At 38.6% G+C, this 25,911-nt stretch overlaps 2 protein-coding genes across 7 annotated transcripts; both read left to right on the top strand.

Annotated features, from left to right (window-relative positions):
• The first annotated feature begins 9,351 nt into the window (after positions 1-9,351).
• LOC120286332 lies at positions 9,352-13,651 on the top strand. Of its 4 annotated transcripts, XM_039316433.1 has the most exons (5): positions 9,379-9,512; positions 9,695-9,799; positions 11,996-12,427; positions 12,919-13,010; positions 13,094-13,651. In XM_039316433.1, exons 3-5 carry the CDS (start codon positions 12,414-12,416, stop codon positions 13,348-13,350), a joined length of 363 nt encoding a protein of 120 aa, XP_039172367.1. In that variant the 5' UTR covers positions 9,379-9,512; positions 9,695-9,799; positions 11,996-12,413; the 3' UTR covers positions 13,351-13,651. The 4 variants fall into 4 exon arrangements, 3 of the variants coding, with proteins under 3 accessions (XP_039172368.1, XP_039172367.1, XP_039172366.1); XR_005552729.1 differs by having other exon boundaries at positions 9,352-9,512; positions 9,695-12,427; positions 12,864-13,010; XM_039316434.1 differs by lacking the exon at positions 11,996-12,427 and having other exon boundaries at positions 9,378-9,512.
• Positions 13,652-15,469: 1,818 nt separating this feature from the next.
• Positions 15,470-25,492, top strand: LOC120295717 (receptor-like protein EIX2). 3 transcript variants are annotated; one of them, XM_039317145.1, is made up of 6 exons: positions 15,470-18,330; positions 20,464-22,639; positions 24,285-24,452; positions 24,633-24,666; positions 24,749-24,851; positions 24,932-25,492. In XM_039317145.1, exon 1 carries the CDS (start codon positions 15,494-15,496, stop codon positions 18,317-18,319), a length of 2,826 nt encoding a protein of 941 aa, XP_039173079.1. In that variant the 5' UTR covers positions 15,470-15,493; the 3' UTR covers positions 18,320-18,330; positions 20,464-22,639; positions 24,285-24,452; positions 24,633-24,666; positions 24,749-24,851; positions 24,932-25,492. The 3 variants fall into 3 exon arrangements, with proteins under 3 accessions (XP_039173079.1, XP_039173076.1, XP_039173078.1); XM_039317142.1 differs by having other exon boundaries at positions 24,285-24,467; XM_039317144.1 differs by having other exon boundaries at positions 24,633-24,851.
• The last annotated feature ends 419 nt before the right edge of the window (positions 25,493-25,911 follow it).

The following is a 25,911-nucleotide window of genomic DNA, read 5'->3' as shown; positions in this document are numbered from 1 at the left end:
GTTTATCTTTTATGGTCCAAAAAATAGCCACGTAGGATTTTTAGTGGCGGTATTTGATAGATCGTGACAAATATAGATGTATCATAATACAAATTTGAAATTTTCGATAACATAAACTAAAATTTTGAATTAATTTGTCGAGGCATGATTTGGTATTTTTTGTAACCTTTTCCTTGTGAGTTTTTTTTTTTTTTTTTTTTTTTGGCGTCTCTCTTTTCTCCTCCTTTTCGGTCAAAGATGCTCATGCTCCGGATGGTCAAGCCAACGACTATGCTCCACGTCAACCTTGTCGGGGAAGAAAATATTGCACACACCAGTTGTGCCACATCATCCATGCACAAGACCATTCAGTGAGCAACTTGGCCCATCCGTATAAGGAGTATTCCGCCCGAGATTATCTCGATCTTTGTTGCCGATTGCGGCAATTTTGCTCCAAGACCTCCTTATGAGCATAGATAACTCTTAAATGATGAACTTTTTCACCGACCCTGCACTTATGAAGTCTCCATGGTCCCTAGTAAAATCCGTAGTTCTTCTAGAACCCGTATAAGCCCATAATGAAGTAAACAATCGCAGCTAAAAACACAAGAAGGGTCGCATTAGTCCTCTTCTTCCCTCGTAAGAGAACCAACTGCAACACATATCCCCACCAAATTGAAAAACGAAAAAAGAAAAAGTTTTTGAAAGAATTCATTAATCTGCAACGAGAAAAATGGAAATGCGCGAGCAAAAAGGGGAGATTTCAGAACTCTGCATGAAATATTGTAGCTTCGTAAACCAAAGAAAAAAAAAATAGAGAAAATGAGAAGTAGTCTCCACGAATTTAGCCAAACAAGGAAAAGAGAAATTTAAGGAAGACATACCTCTTCTCTTTCGAGAACTTTGATGGCAATGTTGACCTGATTGGGCCGAACTATCTGGCTCTGGGCGGTTCCCAGAGTGTCTATCCGATCTACAGTTCCATAAAATTAGGATCGGTGATTTTCAGCCCAATGATCGTTGGACTGTTTGGTCATTATTTATTTAATTTTATTTCCGACGCACCCTAATCCTATCCTCTTTCCCAGTTTCAAACTGTTCGCCTGCCACAAGAGATGCATTTTAATGTCCTGTGAAGCGATCTAGCTGTCGAAAAACTCTCTCGAAATGCAGAGTTTCCTCTACCTCAATGGTAGTTTAGCTTTCAAACCCTAACATCCCCGATGACATCCCATCTTCTTCCTGTCCATTATATTCTTGCTTACTCTGTCTTCCCAATCCATCCCCTCTCGCTATGTTTATTACTGGTGTTCAATTCCCATGATTTCCCCTGAATTTGTAAGGGGCTCCGTCACTATTTCCACTCCCATGTTACTCCATTTCCCCCATCTTTGTCTTGATCCTATTTCGCACATCTTTGCTTCCAATTCCAACTAATTTGGCGGTTCCGTACTTTCATTATTTACCAAATTCGGCTACTGCATGGCTTCAATTGTCCAGTTTCGAGCTTCCTCTCGCTAATCACATCCTTTTGTTTCGGATGCCCTTGGCTTCACAGCTTGGTACCTACTCTACATGTACTACCATACTTTAAGTTGCTTTGTTGTCTGACCACATGGACCTCGACGACCAGGAGGAATCTTCACGACTCGCTGCCCTCTGTAACAGGTTGGGTCATCTTTGCTTTGAGCAAGAAATTGAGGTTTGAGATGATGAGCCGCCTCCTGAAAAACTAGAGGAATGCAGATTAACGCTAGTAGGTAAAATACTATCTAATCCTTCTATTAATTTCCAAGCTTTTCAAAGTATCTTGAAGCGAGCCTGGCGAACTAACCAAGTTGAGATATCTCAAAGAGAGGCGGGCCTGTATGTTGCGAAATTTCAGTCTGATGGAGAAAAACAACGAGTCCTGGATGGTGGGCCTTGGCTTTTCTCTAGTCATTTGGTCATCTTCAAGCACTCTTATGACTTTTCTAGTTGCGCTTTCTAGGTTCAAGTCTTCGGCCTTCCTTTGGAATGGTGTACTGAGTACATGATCAGCAAAGCAATTAAACATGTTGGTAGAGCACTAGAAATGAAAGTAGATACAAAAGAGGGCACAACACTTAGAGCAGGGAGAGCGAGGGTCGAAGTCAATTTACAAGAACTGCTAAAGACAGGCCAATTGATCCGTATTGATAGGAAAACCCTATGGCTAGACTTTTGCTATGAACGGCTATCCCACTTTTGCTATTATTGTGCTAAGCTAGGACATTATGTAATGTATTGTAAGGACTTTCCTTTTGAAGAGGCAAAACTAGAAGGCAAAGACAAGATGGCTTATGGCCAATGGTTACGTGCGGAGGTCAAGGAACACAGCCCTTATTGGCGGACCTTTTATGAACCGTAGGAAAAAACAGAGCAAATCGATGAAATTGTACCTGAAACTCCCTCTTCAACCCATCTTGTTCCTTTACTGCCTCCTAGTGCTAATGTTGAAGCAGCACCCCTGAAGCAACCGGTAATACCAATCATGTACTATCTCTGTAGCACCAAATTTGCAACGTCATCAAGATGGAATACTGCAGGGGACCTCTATCACCATTGCGCTGATACTTGCAACAACAAAAATGAAGGGGATTCAGACCGAAACAATGGATTCACCACAACCCAAGAAGCTGAAAAGTACAAGACTCACTCCTAAAGTAGGTGCTACCAAAAAACTTAAACGGTATAATCCCTATGAGATGACGAATTTAGTATAAGAGAACCTAGATGAAGCACATTTACTAGATACACCAATCTTCGCAATAGAGGAGGCAGGATAGTGGACTATGGTGGCTGGCCCTTAATAGCCACCCACTCACAAATGAAGTTACTCAGCTGGAACTGTCAGGATTTGGGTAATCCCTTAACAGTTCAAGCTCTTAAGGCCCTAGTGGTCAAGGAAAAGCCCAACATTGTATTCTTGATGGAAACTAAGAATCAAGAGGTTGTGATTCAACGACTTCAATGTAGTTTACATTTTCCTAGTTATCATGTGAGTAACCTTGTTGGCTTGGCTAGAGGAATGGTAGTTCTTTGGAATGACCAGATCTCCTTAAGTGTGGCTCGGTCTACTTTGGAATTTTTTGATATGATATGCACGTATGTGATGGACGGTAGAACTATGCGTATTACTTGCATTCATGCATCTGCAGTTTATCAACAACGCCAACTCTTATGGGATGAGCTAAGACAAATCAGCTACTCCAATACTTTACCATGTGTTTGTGCTGGCGGTTTTAATGAAATCATCTATCAGTGGGAAAAGGTGGGAAAGAGATTAGCAAATCCTCATCGACTACTTTCTTTTTGAGCAATCTTAAATGACTGCTCCCTCATGGAAATAGATAGTAAGGGATGTGCTTTTACATGAATGAACAATCGTGACGGGGATGACTTTGTGAAGGAACGATTGGATAAGATGTTGTGTACTTTGGAATGGCACCTCATGTTTCTTGAAGTTGAAGTTTATGCATTACCTACTTTGGGTTCTGACCACAGTCCCTTATTACTAAATACTACATCAACATCTGGTAAACGACACAAACCTTTTATTTTTGAAGCCTTTTGGACCCAAGACCACAAGTGCCGTGAGATCATTGCCAAGTCCTAGAATTCAGAACAGGTACAAGATTATGATATTTTGCTTAAATTACGAGCTGTTTCTATTGCTTTAGCTGAGTGGAGTCGCTTAAAGCTTTCAAATGGCCATCTTAAAGTAACAGCTTTGCAACAACAACTTCAGAATCACATCAACCAACCACATAGCAACTATGATAAACTGACAGCAACTAAACTAAAAAAGGAAATCCAACAGTTATGGCAACACGAAGAACAATATTGGGCGATGCGCTTCGAGATTAATTGGTTGAGATGGGGGGATAAGAATACAAATTTTTTCCATGTGACTACCATTCAAAGGCGGCAAAGGAACATAATCAGTATACTGCAGGACGACAATCAAAGGTGGGTGCGCGACCCTCAAACTTTAAAGGAGATGACATCCGCCTTTTTTTCGAAGATTATATACAATGGTGGGTCATCAAGACTATGGACCTATACTATATCAATACCCACACATTGTCACAACATAGATGAATAACCTATTAACAACTATGGTCACTCGTGAGGAGGTTCACCAGGCAACCTTCCAATTGGGGACTACAAAAGCTCCAGGCCCAGATGATTTGAATGAACTCTTTTATCAGGCCCACTAGGATATCATATAGGATGATCTTTTTCTATCGGTGCAAGATTTCTTTATATCAAGGGTGATGCCTACCACTCTTAATAGGACCATTATTTCTTTGATCCCTAAAATACCACACCCAGAATGACTAGATTAGTACCGCCTAATCAGCCTATGCAATTATGCATATAAAATTATTTCTAAGGTAATTGCCAATCATTTGAAACCTTAGCTACTTGATCTGATTTCTATGGAACAGTGTGCATTTGAGAGTGGTCACCAAATTCAAGATAATATTTTAGTAATTCAAGAGGTACTTCAGAAGCTTAAAATTAGGAAATGGAAGCGAAATTTCCAAGCAATCCTTAAGATGGACATGCAAAAGGCATATGACAGGGTGGAATGAGATTTCCTTCAAGATTATCTACTCAAATTGGGATTCCATTCTACATGGGTACAGTGGGTGATGCAATGTATAACGACAACATCCTTCAGTGTTAAATTCAATGGCAAACAGTTACATTATTTCCATCCAACATGGGGCCTTCGACAGGGCGTTCCTCTCTCTCCATATATATTCATCTTGCTAGCGAATGTCTTATCAAATCTCATTAACCAAGCTGTTAACATGTGACACATTAAGGGTATCAAGCTGAACAGGTGGTGTCCTATCCTCTCATATCTATTTTTTTGCTGATGATGCAATTTTCTTCTTAGATTGTGAAATTCAGGAATGTCAGAATCTCGCCAATATCTTGAATCAATACTGTTTAGCTACGGGACATGTTGTTAATCAAAATAAGTGTGAAATTTTTCTTAGTAAAAATTGCTCTTTTTAGACTACAAGAAAATTCGGCGAGGGAGTTTAGAATACTAGTGCTTCAACAGACTTGGTAAGTATTTGAGAATACCATCAGATTGAGGGCGTTCAAAATGAGAGATGTTTTCCTAGATATTGGGGAGAGTGAATGCTAAATTGGAAGGATGGAAAGAAAATTTAATTTCTAAGGGTGGTAAGGAGATCCTACTTAAGATTGTTGTACAGGTGATCCCATAGTATGCCATGTCTATATTTAAACTTTCCGTGTCCCTTTACAAATCCATTGAATAGAGAATTGCTAGGTTCTGGTGGCAGAATGATAGTCGCAAATCAAAAATTCATTGGCAGAAATGGGAAGTACTTAAAAGCAGTAAGGACAATGGTGGCCTAGGTTTTTGTGATCTCACAGATTTTAACAAAGCCATGCTTGGGAAACAGGCCTGGCGTTTACTCCAACAACCTCTATGTCTATGGAGTAAACTCTTCAAAGGCCTTTATTTTCATTCAAAGGACTTTCGGTTTGCGGATAGAGGAACTCGACCATCCTGGGGTTAGTAGAGTCTACTGCTTGGGAGGGATTCAATTTTACCTAATATTAGATGGTCAGTTGGAGATGGGAACATGATTGGCATCCATGAAGATAGATGGTTACCTACAGGGATACTAGGTGGGCCTGCTGCTAGAGAAGAACCTAAGTTGGTGGTTGATCTCTTTGATCTAGTCCAAAACACCTGGAATGTTCCCCTTCTCCACCAACTTTTTGATGATCGAGTCATAGCAGATATCCTTACCATTCCAGTAAGACCCCTCTATGCCATTGATAAACTAATTTGGATTGAAACAAAACATGGCCAATACACTATGAAAAGTGGTTACCATGCTCTTACAAATACAGCTAACAATCAGAACTGCAACAAGGCCTCGACATCATATCAGAACCCCAGGCTATTATGGCGAAGAATTTGGACAATGAAAACTACCCCAAAAATTCTTACCTTCCTATGGTCTTTATGCCACAATGCACTATCAACAAAAGCTAACATATTTCAAAGACACATTACCATAGATCCAGTTTGTAATCTCTGCCATCAACAAACGCCAGAAACCCTCGAACATCTATTTCTATTTTGTCCATGGACTCAGGTCATTTGGTCTCACCCTCAAATCAATATTAGGCTATTGCCTCAAATGGGGGTGTGCAAAAGAACCGGGAATCACCTGGACTTCCCAGAACGCCGGTTCCGGTTGGGTTCGGTTCCTAGTTCTAGGCGTGGAACTGCCCTCCCACTCACCTGGATCGGACTAGTATACATATTCAGAAAAAAAGAAATTCTATTTCAATTACTTAACTATTTTGTAATTTTTAACTATTTTGTAATTTTTCGATCAAATATATATGTACGTATAATGTATATTTGTAGTGATTGAGCATTATTGACTAATTTTTTTCTCTTAAGTGTATGATAGGATTAACCCTTACTTTTCTTTATCATTCAACCAAATTAAAATAAACAAACATAGATGAAGGAGAGAACCGATTGGAGATATCCGTAAAAGCCAATGGCTCATTTTAGGAGTATAATTAGGTCTTTCTTTAACCATCCCATGATTAAATTATGTTGACGTTGAAAATGATGAGTTAAGCGATTAATGTTTTAACTTTTGTGAGGTTAGGAATTTTAACGTGGAGTCTAATTCTTCACTCATTTTTGGTGTTGAAAAACTTTAAGAGAACCACATCATGACCTTCGAATAAATTAAGTTTTTAGCTGATGAGTATTATCTATCATTTTACCTTATAGTTTTCAATTTTTAATCAAAATAATGGCTCGCAATTCAATCCGAATAAAGCCAAATGAGCTTTGTAGGGATTGGAGACCGGTTCCATGGACCCACCTAGGAACTGGACCGGACTGGCAGTTCGGTTCCCGGGTGGATCCATGGAACTAATGGGCAAGTCTTGGTTCTAATTTTTCGAAATCGATTCTTAGTGGGCGGTTCTCAGTTCCAAGGTAAAAACCGTCCACCCGGATCATAATATAAAAAAATCATAAATAAATCGTGTTATATACTAATTCAGTCCTAGATATTTTAACTTAATCAATTTAATCTTAAATCATTTGATATTTTGCCAATTAAGTCCATTTGGTATATTTTAGTTGAAAATCATTAAAGTGAATTCTTATAAATCCATCCTCCAAAGAAATCCACGCCAAGTACTATTTTCACCCAAGGTTTCGCTACTTTTACGTGTTGAGTATTTTAAGACTGTCATACATGGCATGACCATCACTAACATAAATAATTTTTATAATGTTTTTTAATAAATTGGATTTTAAAATATTTTTTAATATTTGAATTAAAAGAAAAAACTACGCTTGGCTTTATGCTTTTGTTCTTCTTTGGATTCCAATCCCCTAAGAACAGTTTTATTTTATTTTTTGCTGAATATAAATCGTGCGGCCCATGCACTTCGCTTTTTCCCAAATACAAAATTCCTGAAATCTCCACAATGCTCAAGTGTTGAAGCATACATTCACATATAATTTGCCAATATTTGTCGTCAGCAAAATTCCTTTTCATAATATTCTCTAATTCGAGTAATGTTTTAAATTTTGGCATTTGCTTTCTTTTAAAAACAAGCGAACATGCTCTTACTCTTTCACCTGATATGTATGCTATGCTTAAAATCTCACCATCTTTGTGGTGAATGGGGTTTTCTTCACCTATTTATACGATTATTTTATTCCGGCTCCACTTAGTGGAGAAATGGTTTCACTGCGGCTGGGCAGGATTGTTGGTGTTAATTGGAAGATTTTTAAAAGATGCATTAAGCTTTTGGGGGAAGAAGTAGAAATTTATCATTACACTTATCATAGTAGTAAGATAGTAGTATCATTACAATATTTGAAACACTGATGATTTATATACCGTTTGAAAGTGAAGTAGTATCATTACGATATCATTGAAAGAGAATGTCATGTGCCTTTGAACTTACAAGCTTTGGCAATTTTGTACATGTCAAACAAGGAGGGCAATTGAAAGAGTCTACTTTAGGATGCGTTATAATGATGTGGGTGTTGTTTGTATATAGGAAGTAATGATTTAATGAGGATGTTGGTGTGGGACACCGAAATTTTTCGCTCAAATATCTGTCCTGCATTTCATAAAATTTAGGGATCGAATTCATTGCTATCAAAAGAATTTGAATCCTCAACAAAATACCAATATTGCATAGCCTTGCATTCTTATTCTTTATCGTACTGCCTGCGATTAGAAACTGGCCACATTTATCTTGATAATGGCATGTTCGAGTTGAACATCAACTTATGGCAAGATGGCAAACTTTTTGAATCAGCCCGTTACGGGACCTGACTCGACCTATAATTTGGTATCGTGAATTTAGGTTCCATTTATTTCTTGAAAAACATTTTCTAGCATTTAATTTGCTAAGAAAAGTTAGTTAATGAAAAATGTTTCCTAGTCAACAAAAAAACTATGCTTAAATTTAGAAAAAATGACTTCCTTTTAAAAAAAATCAAAAAATATTTTTTTGAAAATATGACTAAATATTGGTGTTTGAATATGAAACTCTACACTTGGGTAGGAAAATCTCAATGTTGCTTCTTGGATCCCTGGCACTTGCACTTGGGTCCATCAAGGCCAAGCTCGAAACCCCAATACTCATGCTCGATGCCCTAGCACTCAATTCAGTTTTGTAATGGTTGAAATGTGGGATTCAGTGCTTGAGCTCGGATCCCCAACACCCAAGCTTGGGTCCACAAAAGCCGTGCTTGGGTCCATCGAGACAAAGCTTGAAAACCAATTCCCCCACTTAGGTCTGCATGGGATTAGGTGTCGTGTGACTTGATCCCAGCGCTTGGGTCAGGGTCCATCAAGGTTGGACCTTGGACTTTGGTGCTCGAACCCAATTTTTTGACTATCCATGTGCAATTTATTAGGGCTCAAAAAGTGTATATCTATTTAAGAAAATCAAATCAGATTTTCTATATCAAAGTTCATTTTCAGTTGTAGTCAAATATTGAAAAACATTATTATTTTCCTGAAAAAAGAACTTCAATGAAAACATATTTTTAAAAAATATTATATTTTTTGCGAAACCAACAGAATTTTAGACCTGAACTTTTATAATATCTTAAGTTCATTGAATGAGAAGCGGATTGCCCTGAGGAACAAAGTTACTCCCGTGGTCTTTCCTTGCCGCAATGATCAAGATCAACTTGGACCGGTCATCGACGTCAAAAATACCTTTTGTTCATTTGCTCTCAGTCGGGACGCGTCCAGGGGTTGAGAACCGAATATCTCGTAATTGGGTTTTGGTGGAGAAACGGAATTAAAAGCCAAATTCGGACCCGAACCAACATTCGTCGTTGCTGCGTCGCGCCGTTGTGCTGTGGCTCGTTCCTTCGGACTCGGTCTGATCAAGCCGGTTCTTATCCCCTTCTGTCTTGCGCTGCTTCGGAATCTTGACCCGTGGAGGTAATAATGTTCGCCAAGCAACTAGAGTCGCTGTTTGAGTTTCTAGTTGTTGATCCATTGCCTTGCGATCTATTGCTGGATTGCGATTCTCCATATGGAAAGGTTCCTAGTTGATGTCTGTCGCCGATATGAGTTTTTCCATGGCCTGAATGTGTTCTTGCTGCGGATGGTGTGTTGAATAGGTGCGATTGTTCAACATTGGTGAAGTTGTCAGTGTCATGGCTCTCAGCAATGTCTTCATCCTCATGATGCAATGTGGCTTGGAATGCCCCTTCTTCTATGAAAAGGTTTACGCACTATTGCAACCTTCCATCTTCATTGCAGAACACCGACCGAAATTTTATGAAATAATCTTGCACTGATCAGTCTACTATATTACTTGACTTTGTATCATTTCTCCAGGCAGTCCTGCGTCACATCAATTTTCATGAATATGTGATATATGTCTATATGGAACCTAGCATTCTCTAAATTGTTATGGAGGCACAAGGTTTAGCAATGATCAAGGGTGTTTAATTGGTGTTTGCTATGAACACTGTTGATGCAATATGTGAAACATTGCTTTTCGCAACTTAGATCACGTCAAGTCCTTTAGATGGCTGATATGCAAGTTCATGTTGGACTGGGCTTTAGCAGAGTCGGTAGAGCTTAACAATGGAGCGGTTTGGACCTGTCCTGACATGAAGCTGACATTTTCTGGATGCGTTAGTGGTTTCATTGCTTTCTTATGTTGACCTGTTGATTGTGTGGAGAGACATATGAATGTTTAAGACGATGAACTTGAAAGTAGAGACATTCTATGCTGCCTTCATGCTCTTCTGAACCTTTGGATTGCTTTCTGACACTTTGCAAATGATTAACAGCAGCTGCTTGTTTCCTGCTTAAAATCACCCCTCCTTCTAGCATACTTGGCTGCTGCTTTTGCTAAGAAACTGAGTCAACCAGCACTCTCTGTGCTTCCAGCAGGGGCACTGGTTATTGTTGTTCCTATCCACAATCTCTTTTGATGGCATCCTACAATCAACTGTTTGGTGTATAGGATATGTACTTGGGCTTTGCACTTGGGTTTAGTTTTTTGCTCTTCTTTTAATTCTGGTTCCTTGATACCCGTCTGGATTTATTTATACTTTTTGCCCTATATAAATCATGCAGCTCATGCACTTTGCTTTTTTCTCAAATGTAAAACTCTGGAAACCTCTGCAATACTCAAGTTTTGACATGTAGATTCACATTTTAGATTCCATAATTTTTTGTTAGCTAAACTTTTTCTTATAATATTCTGAAATTTGAACAATGCTTAAGATTTCTGAAGCAAACGAACATGCTCTTATTCTTTGATCCGATGTGTGTGCTATGCAATAATGTAATCTCACCATCTTCGCAGTGAATGTTGTTCTGCAAGTTCCCTGGGATGTTAATTCTGGAACTATTTTTACCTCTTTGTAGGATTCTTTTATTCCAACCCCACTTCGCGGGGAAATGGTTACACTTTGGTTTGTGGGATTCTTGGCGTCAGTTGGAAGATTTTCACTAAATGCATTTTAGTTTCCAGGGAAGAAGTAGAAATTTATTATTTGACTTATTAAATTAGTAACACAGAAGTTTCATTACATTATTTGAAACACTGACGATTCACATATTGTTTTGAAATGAAGTATCCCTGGTTTTGGGTAATGTATTAGCTAATTCACAAGCTTTTTATCTATGGATTTCATTTGAAAGAAAACATTGTGATTTATATTATGGGATACTCACTGTAATTGAAAGAGGATGCTGTGCGCCTCTCAACTTGCATAATTTGGCAATTTGTGCATTTCAAATATTGATGTGGTTGTTGTCTGTTTATAGGAAGAAAGTAATGACTTATTGAGGATGTTGTTGCCTAGGTGATGTCATGATGTAGGGTACAGTTAGAATAGTGTTGCATGCTGTTTGAGAACCCAAAGGATTTGGAAAAAGCTTTCATGTTTGTCAAATATTCCCAAATATGATTTGTGGTGTTTTACTGGATTGAAAGCTGATATATCTGCGGCCCATGCTTTGGAAAAAGCTTTCATGCTTTTTTATTTATTATTTATTTATTTATTTAATATGGCATTTCAGGCATCTTCTTCATGATGCTTATTTCTTCCCTCGTGTTCATCATTGATGTATAGACTATCTCTAAATAATTGACTTAAAAGACATTTTGTACTGTCTAGTGAGGAAGGATGTATTGTATGGTTGGAGCTTAATAAATTTGTTTGAGCTGAACCTTTAGAAACAGATTTGCCTTTAATTTTGGTGAAATGGTGGCTCTGTTAATTTGGGTGACATACTGATGTAGAAGAAAGGAAGAGATGTAGCCTTAAAAGTTACTATGTTTTGTGAGGTTCTACCAGGAATCTTTCAAGTACCTTTTGACCTTTAATTTTAGTGGAATGATGCTTCTGTTCCACTGGGTGCCCTCTATATCTCACACACACATTTGTAGAGATGTTCAGGAAGATGGTGTATCTGAGGCCAAGGATGATCCGAAAATGGAAGAGCAGATAGTTGGCAATAGAAATGACTCAACTGGCATGGATTTGCCTAAGAAACCTGGTTTCGATCTTTTCCATGATGGTAGTGGACTGTCCCAGTCATTAACATCAGAGGTTGACCTAAAAGCGAAAGCATTAATCTTCTGTATATATTGCTGGTTAATCTACTGCCCTTTCATATTTTCCTGATGTGCCTCTTCAGCTTTCCTTTTGAATATTCAGAGTCATTTGTGTGCTTGCGTTCTAATTATACAAACTGAGTATCTGCTTTTCTGTTTAATATCTCTACGGGTACCGTCTACTGCCAAAATAGCTTTGAAGATAAAATTGATGTTCACTAAATAGTGGATTTCATTTTTGAGGTTGCCACTTCCACTCAATGCATATAAGGAGGTATGTCCACTGTCCAGGAACTTATCATTCATAATCATGCGCATGAAAGTGTCCAGAGCATGACTTTGAGTGGCGGCCCTGGAAGCTCTATCCGTGGGTTCATCGTGTTTAATGTGATGGTTTGACCACGCAAATGGATTATAAGATGTTTGATTTATCTTTGCATCTCGGTACATCAACATTTTCGAACAAGTTTCGAGTGTCGGTTGACTGGTGCAACCTTGTATGAAAGAGCCTTTGCCACTGAAGTCATCACGGACGGATTGGCAATGGCTCCAAACAATCACAACCTTAATTTTTAGTGAATCGGTGGCTCTGTTTATTTGGGTAACATAGCGATATGTAATATGTATGAGGTGGGGTCGCTGGATGGGGCTTGTGCCACTCTTTTCTCGTTTCAGTGACGCGTGTCATATTATTTATTCTTCTTTATTAGGAAAAAAATGAAGCGTTGTCTTGAAGCATGTGTCTAATAAAAGAATCCCAACCAGGAGTCTTTTACGATCCCTCCTGCTCCTCCTCCTCCTCCTCCGGCCCCCCCGTGCTGTCGGCGAGAATGGCACAGCTTCGTACTATGGTCAATGTAAGTTTTGACTCTTCATAACGAAAATCACAGAAAGAGAAAAAGAACTTTGCTATATAACGTTTTTCTTGCCATTGATTTAGGGACGGAGTGCTACGGCAAGGGCTCATCCCAGTTCCCTGAGAGCAACCTGTTTGCGGCCGTGGCCGACAGACTATGGGACGTGGGGCCGCGTGCGGCAGGGAGTATTGAGTTGTGGTGCATCAGCAATGTGCAGTATGGCCCTGGAGCCTGCAAACCCGGCGCCAGCAATATTCGGGTCAAGGCCGTCGACTATGCCCTCTCGGTTGAGTCCTCCGCTGCGGCCCCCAGGCAGTCTGTAACCGACGCTGAATTATGATGGGATACCTCTATAGTTGGTTAGTGGACCACTAGATAAGTTTGTGGTAGATAAGGACTTTCTTTTTTTCTTTCGAAGGTAGATAAGGACTTTGAGTAGATGTAAATGTCTTCACGGAAGTTCTCAGGTCGTTTTCAGCAACAATGGCATTTTACCCTAGGTTCGTGCCTTCACTCTTGAATGCACCTGTCATTCAATTCATTGAATTCAGTCATTTTAAAGCCTTTACGAATGTAAGGTGCATTGGCCTCATGAGGAAAGCTCTTGCGAAGTTCAAGAAGGATCTCACTAATTTTTCAAGCCGTCTGCTGTCTAAAATTGGCGAGGGTTGGATTCAAATGCAGCCAGAAGACAAGTCATGTTTTGAGGCTTGATCTTCTAAGAAGAAATCAAATTTTTTAATTTAGATATAGATTTTTCTTAATTTATTTTTCTAAATAATCCAAAAGCAAAAAAATGAGGAAAATGTTATTTTAAAAAGTATTTTCTGTGAAACAAATGCTTAACGGTAAAAGATTCCTTGATAATCAACATCAAATGTTGATGAATTTTCTACATGCCAAAAATATTCATAGAATTTACCAACAGAATAATAATTAGTGTCTAGGAGCAATTAGCCTGCCTTTGAGATTGTTTTACCACTTGTTGCGGCATGGCGCGCTCAATCGATACAATCCATTGACTGCATCACATCACATGTCCCTCCTCTGAACGGCCTGGATGAAAATTTTGATTGTGGGATGGGGAAGTGATTCGGGTAAATTGCTGCATGTTCGATAGGAGGTTCCTACTTTTTTGTTGCATTATTAAACTCAGGTTCGAAAAGCAGGTGATGGTAGTGGAAGGTCCTCTCGGCGACCGTCCCTGTGGCCCTCGGGCGTCGTGGGCACACGTTCTCATCTGTAGCCCTCCTTAAGAACGCAAGTCTCGACACGCCAAATAAAAAGAACAAAAAGAGAAAAGTACTTGTTATATAGGTTTTTTCTCGCCATTGATTTAGCGACGGAACTGTATGGTGAGGCCCCATGCAGCAGGGAGTATGTGGTGCGGTGCATCAGCGCCGTGTGGTCTGGCCCTGAACCTTGCAAACTCGGAACTATTCCGAACAAGATCAAAATCGTCCACTATGGATTTATTCGGTAACTATTATATTCTTAGAAATAATAATTACTTTATAAATTAGAATAATTTTTTGAATATTTAAAAGCATTTGATAACTATTTAAAATTAATCTCATATTCTTTTGTTATTTAAATTTTATTATATTTTTTTATTTTTCTTCTTCTCATTTTTCCTTTGGCCGGCGATCTCATCATAGGGTTGTTGGAAAAAAAAAAAAATGAAAAGAAAAATGACTTCATTCTAAAGTAATTCTCAAGAACAAAAAAAAAAAAAAATTATTTTACTTTCTGATTTTGTTCTAAATTTATATTCTTAAGAATAAAAAATTTATCATTCCCTATTTCAATTTTTTTAATTTTATTTTATAAAAAAAGTGGAATCGGATGCTGTTGAATGGTTATCAAATAAGATCTACACATTCTCGTCAACATCTGCGGCCACCTCGTACAAGTAATCCGACGCTGGTCCTGTCTGAGGCCGCGTTTGAAGCCATTGCCAATTCGTTCGGGGCTTCAATCGTTGTCGAATCTCAAGAGTAAGCAAACTTCATTTATTCTTCTTCTTTTTGTTCACTTGAATTTTGCGGACGCAAAACACTCGTGGAGGCGGCCGAGGGGATAGGCTGCTAGGGTTTGAGAATCGGCTGGGCGGGGTGATGTACGCAATAAGTGGGACCCGTGACTTCGATAATGACGGACACTTTAATTGGCGGGTCTTGCAAGGCAAGACTTTGGATGCTTTTTAGGTGGCCAGTCCTTTTCATGACTTTTCCGACTTGAACAAGGGATCTTTTTAGCATATGCTCCGAATCTAGTTCTGATTAAAGTTGGTTAGTGGGACCACCCACGTGATAGACAAAGACTTTTTCATTTTTTATGATTAACGTTGGTTGGTGGACCATCCACGTGATTTTTCATTTTTTATGATTAAAGTTGGCTGGTGGACCATCCACGTGATAGACAAAGGAAGATAAGAACTTTTTTGGGAGCTCAAAATAAATAAGGTCTTTGAATAAACGTAAATGTCTTCCAGGAAGCTCTCAGCTCATTTTTCAGCAACAATGGCATTTCACCCTCGGTTCGTGCCTTCACTCTTGAGTGCACTCTTTGTCATTCAAGTCATGAAATCCAGTCATTCCCAAGCCTTTACAAATGTAAGTTGCATCGGCGCTGAGAGGGAAGCTCTTATGAAGTTCAAGCAGGATCTCACTGATCCTTCAGGACGTCTGCAGTCATGGATCGGCAAGGGTTGTTGTAAGTGGAAAGGAGTCGAATGTAGCGAGAAAACAGGCCACGTCTTGAAGCTTGATCTTCGTAATCCCTGTGATGGTTTAGAATGTAGCTTACGAGGTAAGATTCATCATTCTCTCAAAGAACTGAAGAATCTGAGGTATCTAGACCTTAGTTTCAATAATTTTTCAACCCAAAAAATCCCAAACTTCTTAGTTTCTCTTCAGAAACTGGAGTATCTCAACCTCTCATCTGTAGGCTTCTATGGACATATTTCCAATCAACTTGTTAACCTTTCCAGCTTACAGTACTTGGATCTTAGTAATTTGTGGTGGTGGCCTTCTATTAAAATAGAAAACCTCCAGTGGCTTTCATCATTTTCTAACTTGAAGTATTTGGATTTGTCTTATGTCCCTCTTCCCAACTCCAAAGAATGGTTGAGTCCTATCAACACGCTTTCCTCTCTTGAGTTTTTAATATTAAGGGGATGTAATTTGAAAGATGTTTCATCCTCTTTGCATGTCAATTTCACTTCTCTAAAATTCCTAGATCTAAGTCACAACTCCATATATTCGTCTATTCCTCCTTGGTTTCGAAACATGAGCAAACTCGAACATCTTGATTTGAGTTTTAATAACCTTCGAGGCATATTCCCCACTTTTATCCTTGAAAATAGTGGGCCGCTTAAATTCCTTGATGTCTCTAGAAATAGGCTGGAGGGTGAACTCTTGAAAAATGTGAGCAATTTCGGCAACCTGGAAGTACTAAATTTGCGTTCTAACAAATTTAGTGGGAGGATTTCGGGCACCAAAGATGGGGATTTGATTTGTGGACAAAGTTACATGAAGATTATTGATGTTTCTGGCAATAATTTCAGTGGTCACATACCTAATCAATTTGGGAATTTCAAAGATCTCGAATTCCTCGATCTCTCATGGAACTCGATTTCAGGTCCTATTCCTGCTACTATAGGCCAACTATCATCTTTGAGAAAATTGTACCTCTCTTCTAATAAATTGACGGGGACCATGCCAGAAAGTATTGGACAATTATCCAATCTAGAGGTGATGGACATTCGTAATAATCAATTGGATGGAGTTGTCAGTGAACTTCACTTTGCCAATCTCACTAGCTTGATCATGTTGTACTTTCATTTAAATGAGCTTTCTATAAATATTAGTGCATCTTGGGTTCCTCTTTTCCAAATTCAAGTGCTTTTCATGTCTAATTGCAAAGTAGGACCTAGATTCCCCAGTTGGCTTCGAACTCAAAGGAACATTTCGGTATTGTACATCTCAAATGCTAGTATCTCAGATGAAGTTCCCTATTGGCTATCTAAAGTTTTATCCAATACTAAACGATTGGATCTTTCGGGCAACATGCTCAGAGGCAGCATATCTCGAATTATTGGAAAAAAGATGCCATTATTAAGACTAGTGTCACTTTCTAGAAATAACCTCAGTGGTGATGTTCCAAATTCGTTATGCATGTCGGATGAATTGTCTTTTCTTGATCTCTCCAAGAATCAATTATCAGGGAGACTTCCGCAATGTTGGAGGAAGTCACAAGCAAATTTGGAGTGGATTTCATTGGGAGATAACAAGTTAAATGGTCAGATCCCAGACTCTCTATGCCATTTGAAGCGATTAGGAGTTCTAGGCCTACGTAGAAATGGTTTGAACGGAGTGTTTCCAAAATGTTTACTAAAGTTAGATTTGGTAAACCTCGATCTCAGTGACAATCAATTCACTGGTAGATTACCTCCATTTGGACAACATGCTCGATCATTTAAAACAATCGATCTTGAGAGAAATCACTTTATAGGGAACATTCCTTTGCAACTATGCCATCTTGTTAATCTCCAATATTTAAACCTAGCACATAACAACCTTTCCGGAGGGATTCCTCATTGTTTCAACAACTTCTTGCAGATGCGGGCCAACTCCAATTTTACTCCGTATGGGAGGTTCCCGTTGGGCTTTTCTATTATGGTTAATATAAAAGGAACGACCCTAGAATTCACCACCACCCTCCGTTATTTATTTTCCATTGACCTTTCAAGCAATGCATTGGATGGCCGAATACCGAAAGGGCTGACTAGGCTGGCTCGACTTCAAAATCTGAACCTCTCTCAAAATAAGCTAATTGGAGAAATCCCTTCAGATATTGGCAACTTGAGAGATTTAGAATCCTTGGATCTATCCAATAACAAGCTTTCGGGTAAAATCCCTCATAGCATATCTAATTTAGACTCACTAAGTCGTTTGGATCTTTCCTTCAACAATTTATTTGGTCCTATTCCATCGAGCAATCATCTAAGCACTCTGAACGATCAATCTATTTATCGAGGCAATGATGGACTTTGCGGAGCTCCTCTTTTGAAAGTTTGTCCTGGGTATGAGCTTAATGATATGGACAGACGAAATAGTCACAATATGATTGAAGATGAGTCTAAAGAAGGCGACTCTATTTTTATTGGGATTTACTCAAGATTGGGTGTGAGTTTTCCGGTGGTATTCTTGGGATTTTTGGGCATATTACATATCTTCTCCTATTTTCGGCGGTGGAGAGGATTGTCGAAACTCAAGAGAGCTTTTCAATTCGCACTGCACATATAAGAAGCTATTTAGTAAGTAAAATCACCCTCTCTCTCTAGCATGATTCATGTTTCCTTTTCCTCATACTTATTTATTCTATTGATAGATGGTGCTAATTGTTTCCAACGTTTGTCCTCACATTTGTGAGTTGTATGCGCTGTGACAATTGTTGTGAAGCTGATAGTTCCTTTCTTCATGATGGAAGATTGCTACTAAGGCCTTGTTTGTTAACGTTTTTTTTTTTTTTTTATGAACAAAATTTCTGTTTTTTTTTTGTTCAAGGAAATTAAAAAAGAATAGAAATGCGTTTGTTTGCGTTTTTGTTCCAAGGAATATATTTAGAACATAAACGAGAAATAAGAAAAACATGTTTCTTGTTTCTGGAATAATTTTTAAGAACAAATTTTCTCTTTCCTTTCTTTTTCTTCTCTTTTTTTTTTCTTTTTTCTTTGGCCAGTCGCCGGCCTTGGCTATAGCCGGCGACCGACCGTCGAGGGCCGGTGATGCCGTCGAGGGCTAGCGACCTCATTGGAGTATCGTCGACTGGGCGAGCTTGAGCTGACCCAGCCAAGGCGAGGCTGAGCTTCGCCCAACCTCGGCCTCACCGTGGCTGGGTGAGGCTGTCGGCCCCTGTCGGCTGGTCGCCGGCCATGGTATAGGTCGAAGACTGGCTAAAAGAAGAAAAAAAAATTAAAAAATTAAAAGAAACAAAAAAAGAACACAAATTTACCAAACGTGTTTCTGTTAATTTTTTATTCCCGGAGCAAGTTTGCCAAACGCCTTCTTCTATTCAAAAATTGTTCACCGGAGCAGAAATAGTTTTTTTTATTTCTATTCCTGGAACAATTTTTGAACAGAAACGTTACCAAATGTGCCATAAAGCTTCAAGTAATAAGGAAATTTGCACTATTTTCCAACATTTGTTTCTTTCTTTCCATTTGGTTATAAAAACCAGAATTGCTTTTGTCTAATAAAATAAGACAATGTGAAATAGTGTTCTGTAAGGTAAAAATTGGAACACTATTTCATGCTCAGCGTTGATAACTATTAAAACTCGTCTGCAATGAAAGTTTGACTGATCAGTTGATAACATGTTAGTAAGTTTCCAACACTTTTACGATAGTTCCAATAGTTGACAGCTCATGAAGTATAATGTATGCTCAGTTCCTTATGTTCTTTCTCAATCATCTAAACAAACTTGTATGGAGTGCATTTTCTCAAGGAGCCAAACATTGTTTCTCAGCATCGCTTTTACTGTGTACTCAAAAAATTTGTCTCAGCAATGTTCGCATTCGTCAGTGCTAAAATGGTGCTCAGGCACTATAACTAGTTTCTTCCTTCATCTGGGATAAAACATTGACGTTTCTCGATCTGATGGGGCGGAATATCTATGTTTGACAGTGCGGATTGCCTACCACTGTACCGTCGGTTGCTTTATATCAACCGCAATTATTATTTTCGACTTAGTGGGGAGCCAGTAAAGTTACCATTTCTTCCTTCCTCTTTGTTTTCTTCTTTGTCATGAAGGAATCAGAGATTTTTACTTCTAGAATTGAAACAAATGGGAAGGGTCTCTTGACCGTTTGCGGCGTATTTTGTTTAGGAGTCTAAAGAAAATAATTTTCAGGCCATGCCTAGATCTAGCAGTTCTATTTCGGCTCAAACACTTCTTTGCAAATATTAAATAATATTTTCATTTAGGGGTTAAAAATGAATCCCTAATTTTCTATGCAATGAATAAATAACTGGGTCGCCACAATTTAAATGTCAACAATATCAAATATTGGGCCAGCCTTATGACAAAAATCAAGTTCAGCCCATTATCTTTTAAGTAGCTGAAAATTGTATCGTGATCATTTAGGCTATTATTTTTGTCATTTGATGGGAGAATATTTCGAAACATTCGTACTTATGAGATGGGCAAATTTTTTTATATTCAGGTTTATCAACTTCGATAATAAAGAAAAGAAGGCAATTTGTTATTTGGGGAAGTGAATATGAGGCCACGATAGAATATCGTCCACTCTTATTTGTATTTCCAATTTTGTAACGCAAGGAAAGATATTGAGGAGATACATGATACGCATGCATGCAGGAGATAGTGGAGGAAATATGGATTTTAACGATTCTTTTTTATTTATTTATTCAAATTTCCTCTTTTGCAGTACAAAGCAGGCACTATGAAAGGGGTCTTTCTTCAGGAAAAAAGGCAGGCTTCACGATTGATATACCCGACCACACGGGAGAGGGAGAGAGAGAGAGAGGAAGTGATCTCGGCATAGCCTTGGCCAAGACCTCGCCACACGCCGCTCAAGTCTCGACTTAGGTCATCCTCCTGACGATGCTACCACTTTGGTCTCGCTGTGACAGCCCGAACTGCTGTCCCTTGTGGCACACCGCGGGCTGTCCCAGCCCTGCAACGACGAGTGGCTCCTCAAGCCATGCTGTCGTTGCACTGGCTACTACCCCTCGAGGGACATTGTGGGATTGTGGGCTGACATCGAGGGCTGCCCCGAGACGTCCCTACTGTCCTACTGTGCTGATCCGTGACTTGGCCTGACGACCTGCATCGCCCGTGAGCCGTCTCACCATCGCTGCTCTGCTGTTTGTGCCCGACCCAAGTCTAAGCGATGAGCCAGTGGTGATTTGGACTGGGTAAGTCAAGTGCTGAGCATAACGCTATAGTGGAAGCGAAAAGTCGGAGTGCAGAAGAGGAATAGGTGGTTTTTGTTTTATTGCGTGGTCAAAAGAAGGAAGCAACTTTTTGTGTGTTGCAAGTGGATTCATTTCACATTTTTAAAGGATAGGAACTTTTGGGTCGCTAGGAAGCCAACTTTTTGCTCCTGGGCTTGGAAGAAACTCTTAAGTCTCAGAAGCGAGATTCGGAATGCCTTCTTTTGGAGGATTGGGGATGGCCGTTCGGTCTCTCTCTGGTTCCACAAGTGGCACACTAGGGGAGCTCTAAATTTAATCTTCTCAGACTCTCTTATTTACAGTTCAAGGTTATCTAGGCAGTGGATCTTTTTTTTTGATGATGTGCACGCTCTCTCTCAAGACGGTCCTTGAGTCATGGGAGCACCCCTACCGATCCTTTCTCAAGAAGCGGACTGTTTTTGCTCGAGGGAAAACCCGTCAGGTCAGTTTACGGTGGCGGCTACTTGGGAAGCCATTAGGCGGAAGCAGACCATTGTCTATTGGCGTGTCTTCATTTGGAATAATGCAATCACGCCAAAGTATCAGCTCAACCTTTGGCTTATTGCCAAGCGTAGACTGCCCACCTAGGCTCTGTTATTGTATTGTGGTAGAATTGAGAGGGGATGAGAGGGGATCTTGCGCCTTCTGCAATGGTATGCTTGATTCCATAGATCATCTATTTTTTGATTGCTTCGTCACGGCTGGAATTGCCTTCTTTTGGGCGGTTAGATGCAATTTGCCTTGGCGAAATAGGTCTTGGGCCGAGAATCTCCGTTGGGCCACCTCTTTCTTGATGGGTAAGGACTTTTTCAATTGCATTCTCGCTTTTCCTTACAACCCCTTACAAACTATGAAGAACCACAAGGTGGTAAAAGATAGGGCTAGTACATCCAGAAACGTTGAGGATAACTTCAGGAACAAAAGGTTGCAGAGGAGTTGGGGCATCGATCCCATTATCTTCTTGGGGGACCCCTAAACACCCAAGTTCTTATCCATCGCTTCTAGGAGCTGCTAGAGTCGACGTCTTTCTCCTCCTTCGCTGAGGTGTTTTGTTTTTTGCCAGTTGTTCATGCTGTGCTTTTGTTTTAGTTACACTGTGCCCTAGTTTGGGCGTTGTGTTTGTGTTTTACATCATGGCATCCTTCTACTCATTATGTTCTTCTCATCTTGAGTGCAAGTTTTTGGTGCCCTGATCTTTTGTACATTTGGCCTTTCCTTATTATATTTATTATCTATTATAAAAAAAAGAAGAAGAAGAAGAAGGAAGCAACCTTCTGGGTGAAGGGAAGAAAAAGCAAAAGCATCATGGGAGCCAAAGCAAGGAAGAGAGAGATAAGACAACAAGGAAGGTCCTCGTGTTCACTCTATGATCCGCAGCCATTGAATGTCCATCAACCTTTGTTCACCACTTCCTCACCAACGCCGTCGTTCCTCGCGTAGCAAACCGGTATGTGAGCCCAACGACTTTACGGCCTGACCACTCTCTCCAGGTTTCCCAATAGTGGCTTGATAGCCCTTGCCGATTTCCATCGACTTGCCTTGCCACTAGTCCCTGTGATCCATCCCCATTGGCTGCCTTTGATCACTGTCTATCAAGCAAGCCATCATCCGTTGATTCAAATTTGACAATATTACTTGTGAAATTAGGTAATTATCTTATCTAAATTTGATTTGGATATTTTATTGCCTCATATATGTCTAACAATATCTAACGTGATAGGCATATTCCCAAATTAGGATTTATCTGCTGATTCGTAGCCATATACAACCTTTGATTCTATTTATAAGGCTTTAGATAGAATCATTGATTTCGTGGGAATCTATTGATATTTTGATATTTAAAACTTAAGATGAATTTATTGATTTTATTCGCAAAATTTCAAATGATTAGATATTGTTTCCATAGTTGAATCGATTGGATCATACCATTGAATGGTTTAAATATTTTTATTGCTTTATTTATCCTAAAAATACAGAAAGATTGCATTTGCATATCATATAGATTAGAATTGATTTCATCGATAGAATTGCATGATAGAATAGTTAGATACCTTTCTAATTATATTACAAATGCATATTTTAGATGATATCTAGGTTAGATAATATATTTGAATTGCATGTTGAGATATCTTTCTAAGTTAAGATATGATTTAGGTTAGTCTATTTCTTAGCTTAAATAGATATATCTCACTTTAGGTAGATTTTTATTTTTCTGAATTTTCAATTACCAATTTTAATAAAAAAAATATAAAGATATCATGTGCATGTCATGTAGAATTAGGTTCATAAAATGCATGTAATTTAGTAATTGTTGCTAGGTCCACTTATTTAAAAATTGTCCGTCATTAGAATTGGGTTATTTGGTTAAATTGCATTGCACGTAGATTAGATTTTATTAAACTAGATAAAATACTAAAAAAGATTAAGTGACTGCGTATTAATTATAAATCATATTTAAGACTATTGATGCAGATGTTTTTGTTGCTACGAAGTAAGTCCCATAATTCATTTATTGCTTTCTTAAATGTTAATTTGGTGGTTTGTATGCCTACATGGTTGCCTCACATGTTAAGAAAGTAAATTAAGATTAATTTAAGTTGTCGGCAAAACATTTTTCCTGAATAAAAGAGAAAATGTATTAAAAGGGTGTTAGAGAAATCTAATGCAATTAAGTCTACGAACTAACAATCTGGTTCGCATGAGGAAAATAAATTTCCTGAAACTTTATTTGGGTTTCTAATGGACCCACCAAATAATAGCTTAGTGGCGATTCCTAATTGAAAAATTATTTGCATGTCAAAAACTTGAATTTAAGTTGTGAATTTGTATGGGTTTGGGAGAGTCTGAGCTAAATTTAGATTTAATAATCCATTAATCAAATTCTAGGTGGTGCACCTGAGATTAGGTTGTGACAGACACCTTTAGATAAATCGCTCTCACTTTGATTGACAAGGACGCACTTTATTTGAGTACTGAATGTGTTGTGTTCTTCACATTTATTGTACAAAACTTATGCCGTATGGCGAATTTCACATCATTATTCTTGATGGAATAACACAAACTTTAATTGCGAAGTGCAAATCCCTTTTTCATCAAAAAGTTTGCGGAATCTCAATTCTATTATGCTTTGCTTCTCCTAACGTGCACTTGTCCTGTTGAATTTTTCACGATTCCTGCATCTCATTTAACTATAAGAGACTTACATGACATTTCATCTGTACCAAGTCCTGTTTGGATTACAAAAATGGGGTTCAATTGTGACAAACTGTAATGCTTGTGTTGGTCTCGCCAGGCAATTGTTGAAAGTCTCTGCCAGAAGGAGATTGCTGGACTGAAAGAAGTGTTTTAAATGATGGATACTGATAATAGTGGCACAATCACCTTTGATGAACTTAAAGCTGGTTTGCGAAGATATGGCTCCACGATGGAGGACATGGAGATACATGATATCATGGATGCTGTTAGTAGATTGCTTGTAGGTTCATTTGTTTTCACTTAAGTCTTTAAATTGCATCCTCGGTCGGCTTTTCTAAGCTGTTCTTAAAGTTCAACATCAACCAAAACCGACCGACCAGATATAATTAGTTCGTCTGATGCATATATTCGGTCATTTAGAGTGATGTCTGATATTATTTTGCAGGCTGATTTGGACAACAGTGGAACAATAGACTATGGTGAATTTATAGCCGCAACAATTCACCTTATCAAATTTGAATGTGAAGAGCATCTAATTGTAGCCTTTCAATATTTCGACAGGGATGGAAGTGATTATATAATGGTCGACGAGCTCCAGCAAGCTTGCACCGAGTATGACTGGTGCTTCATTGAAGATATCATAACAGAGGTTGATCAAGATGATGTAAGTCCATCACAATATTGTTGAAAAAACCCTGACGAAACTATCTCATACAATTTGATGCAAGTGTTTTTTCTGTCCAGGTATCTATTGTTGATTCAACACCATTGAATATATCCTTAATGCAATGTGAAAGAACTTAAAGGATTAGAAGGGCCTTAAGGGTGAATAAGTCAAAGAGAACGAGAAGTTCGTGAGGGCTTGAAGGACAAATATGTGAATAGATCTGTAAAAGTCTTAACTTACTATGAAAACCTCTTAATATATTTTGAAGTTGACAAAACAATCCATGATTTCTTACAAGCTTAATACATGAAAGTGTTGTTTAAGCCCCGGGAAATATCCAAGTCTATAGAATGGGAAGTTCACGAAGACTTGGAGATACCAAGGTGGACAATCCAGAGGATCTTCATGACCATTGTACTCGAAATACCTACTAAGTATTAGAGAAACATCCTTAGAAATTTTGATGATTCCCAAAATGCTCTTAGAATAATATTTATGATGATAAGTACATATATTTGTGATAATTATTAAGGACTGTTTGATGTCTATGATGTATTCATTTGATGAAGATCGCAAGATGTCATTGTATATATTGAGAAAACTCCTATCAGGTTTTGAAGTTGACAAAATTTTCTTAATTCTTGTTCTTACTAGATTTCTATGTTATATCAAGAATACTGTCAAAGTCTATTTTACTCTAGAAGTCATTTCCACTTTGACGAGATCCAAACTAAAACCAAGTCTAGAATGAAAATATAATTAGACTCAGGATTATTGAGTTGTCGATAAGGATTCAGTACGTATGAGATTTATCCTTAATATGTGGCTTTCTAGCGAAGAATCTCGCTTATCTTTTATAAATATATTGATGGAATCAATCACGAATTAATGAATATATCTTGAAGAAAAGTTTCTTTTTAGGAAGTATCTAATATGGAAATCCAAATTCTGATTGTATAGACGATCAGAATTATCGGATTTTTATCTCAATCTTCAAATGGCTACAAGATTTCCTTAATTAATTCCGTTCAACGGATTGATTGGAAGAAATTCCTCT

The sequence above is a fragment of the Eucalyptus grandis genome, chromosome 7 (genome assembly GCF_016545825.1).
Source record: "Eucalyptus grandis isolate ANBG69807.140 chromosome 7, ASM1654582v1, whole genome shotgun sequence".
Lineage (NCBI taxonomy): Eukaryota > Viridiplantae > Streptophyta > Magnoliopsida > Myrtales > Myrtaceae > Eucalyptus > Eucalyptus grandis.
Note: the sequence above shows the minus strand (reverse complement) of the source record. Positions and strands in the feature narration are given on the sequence as shown.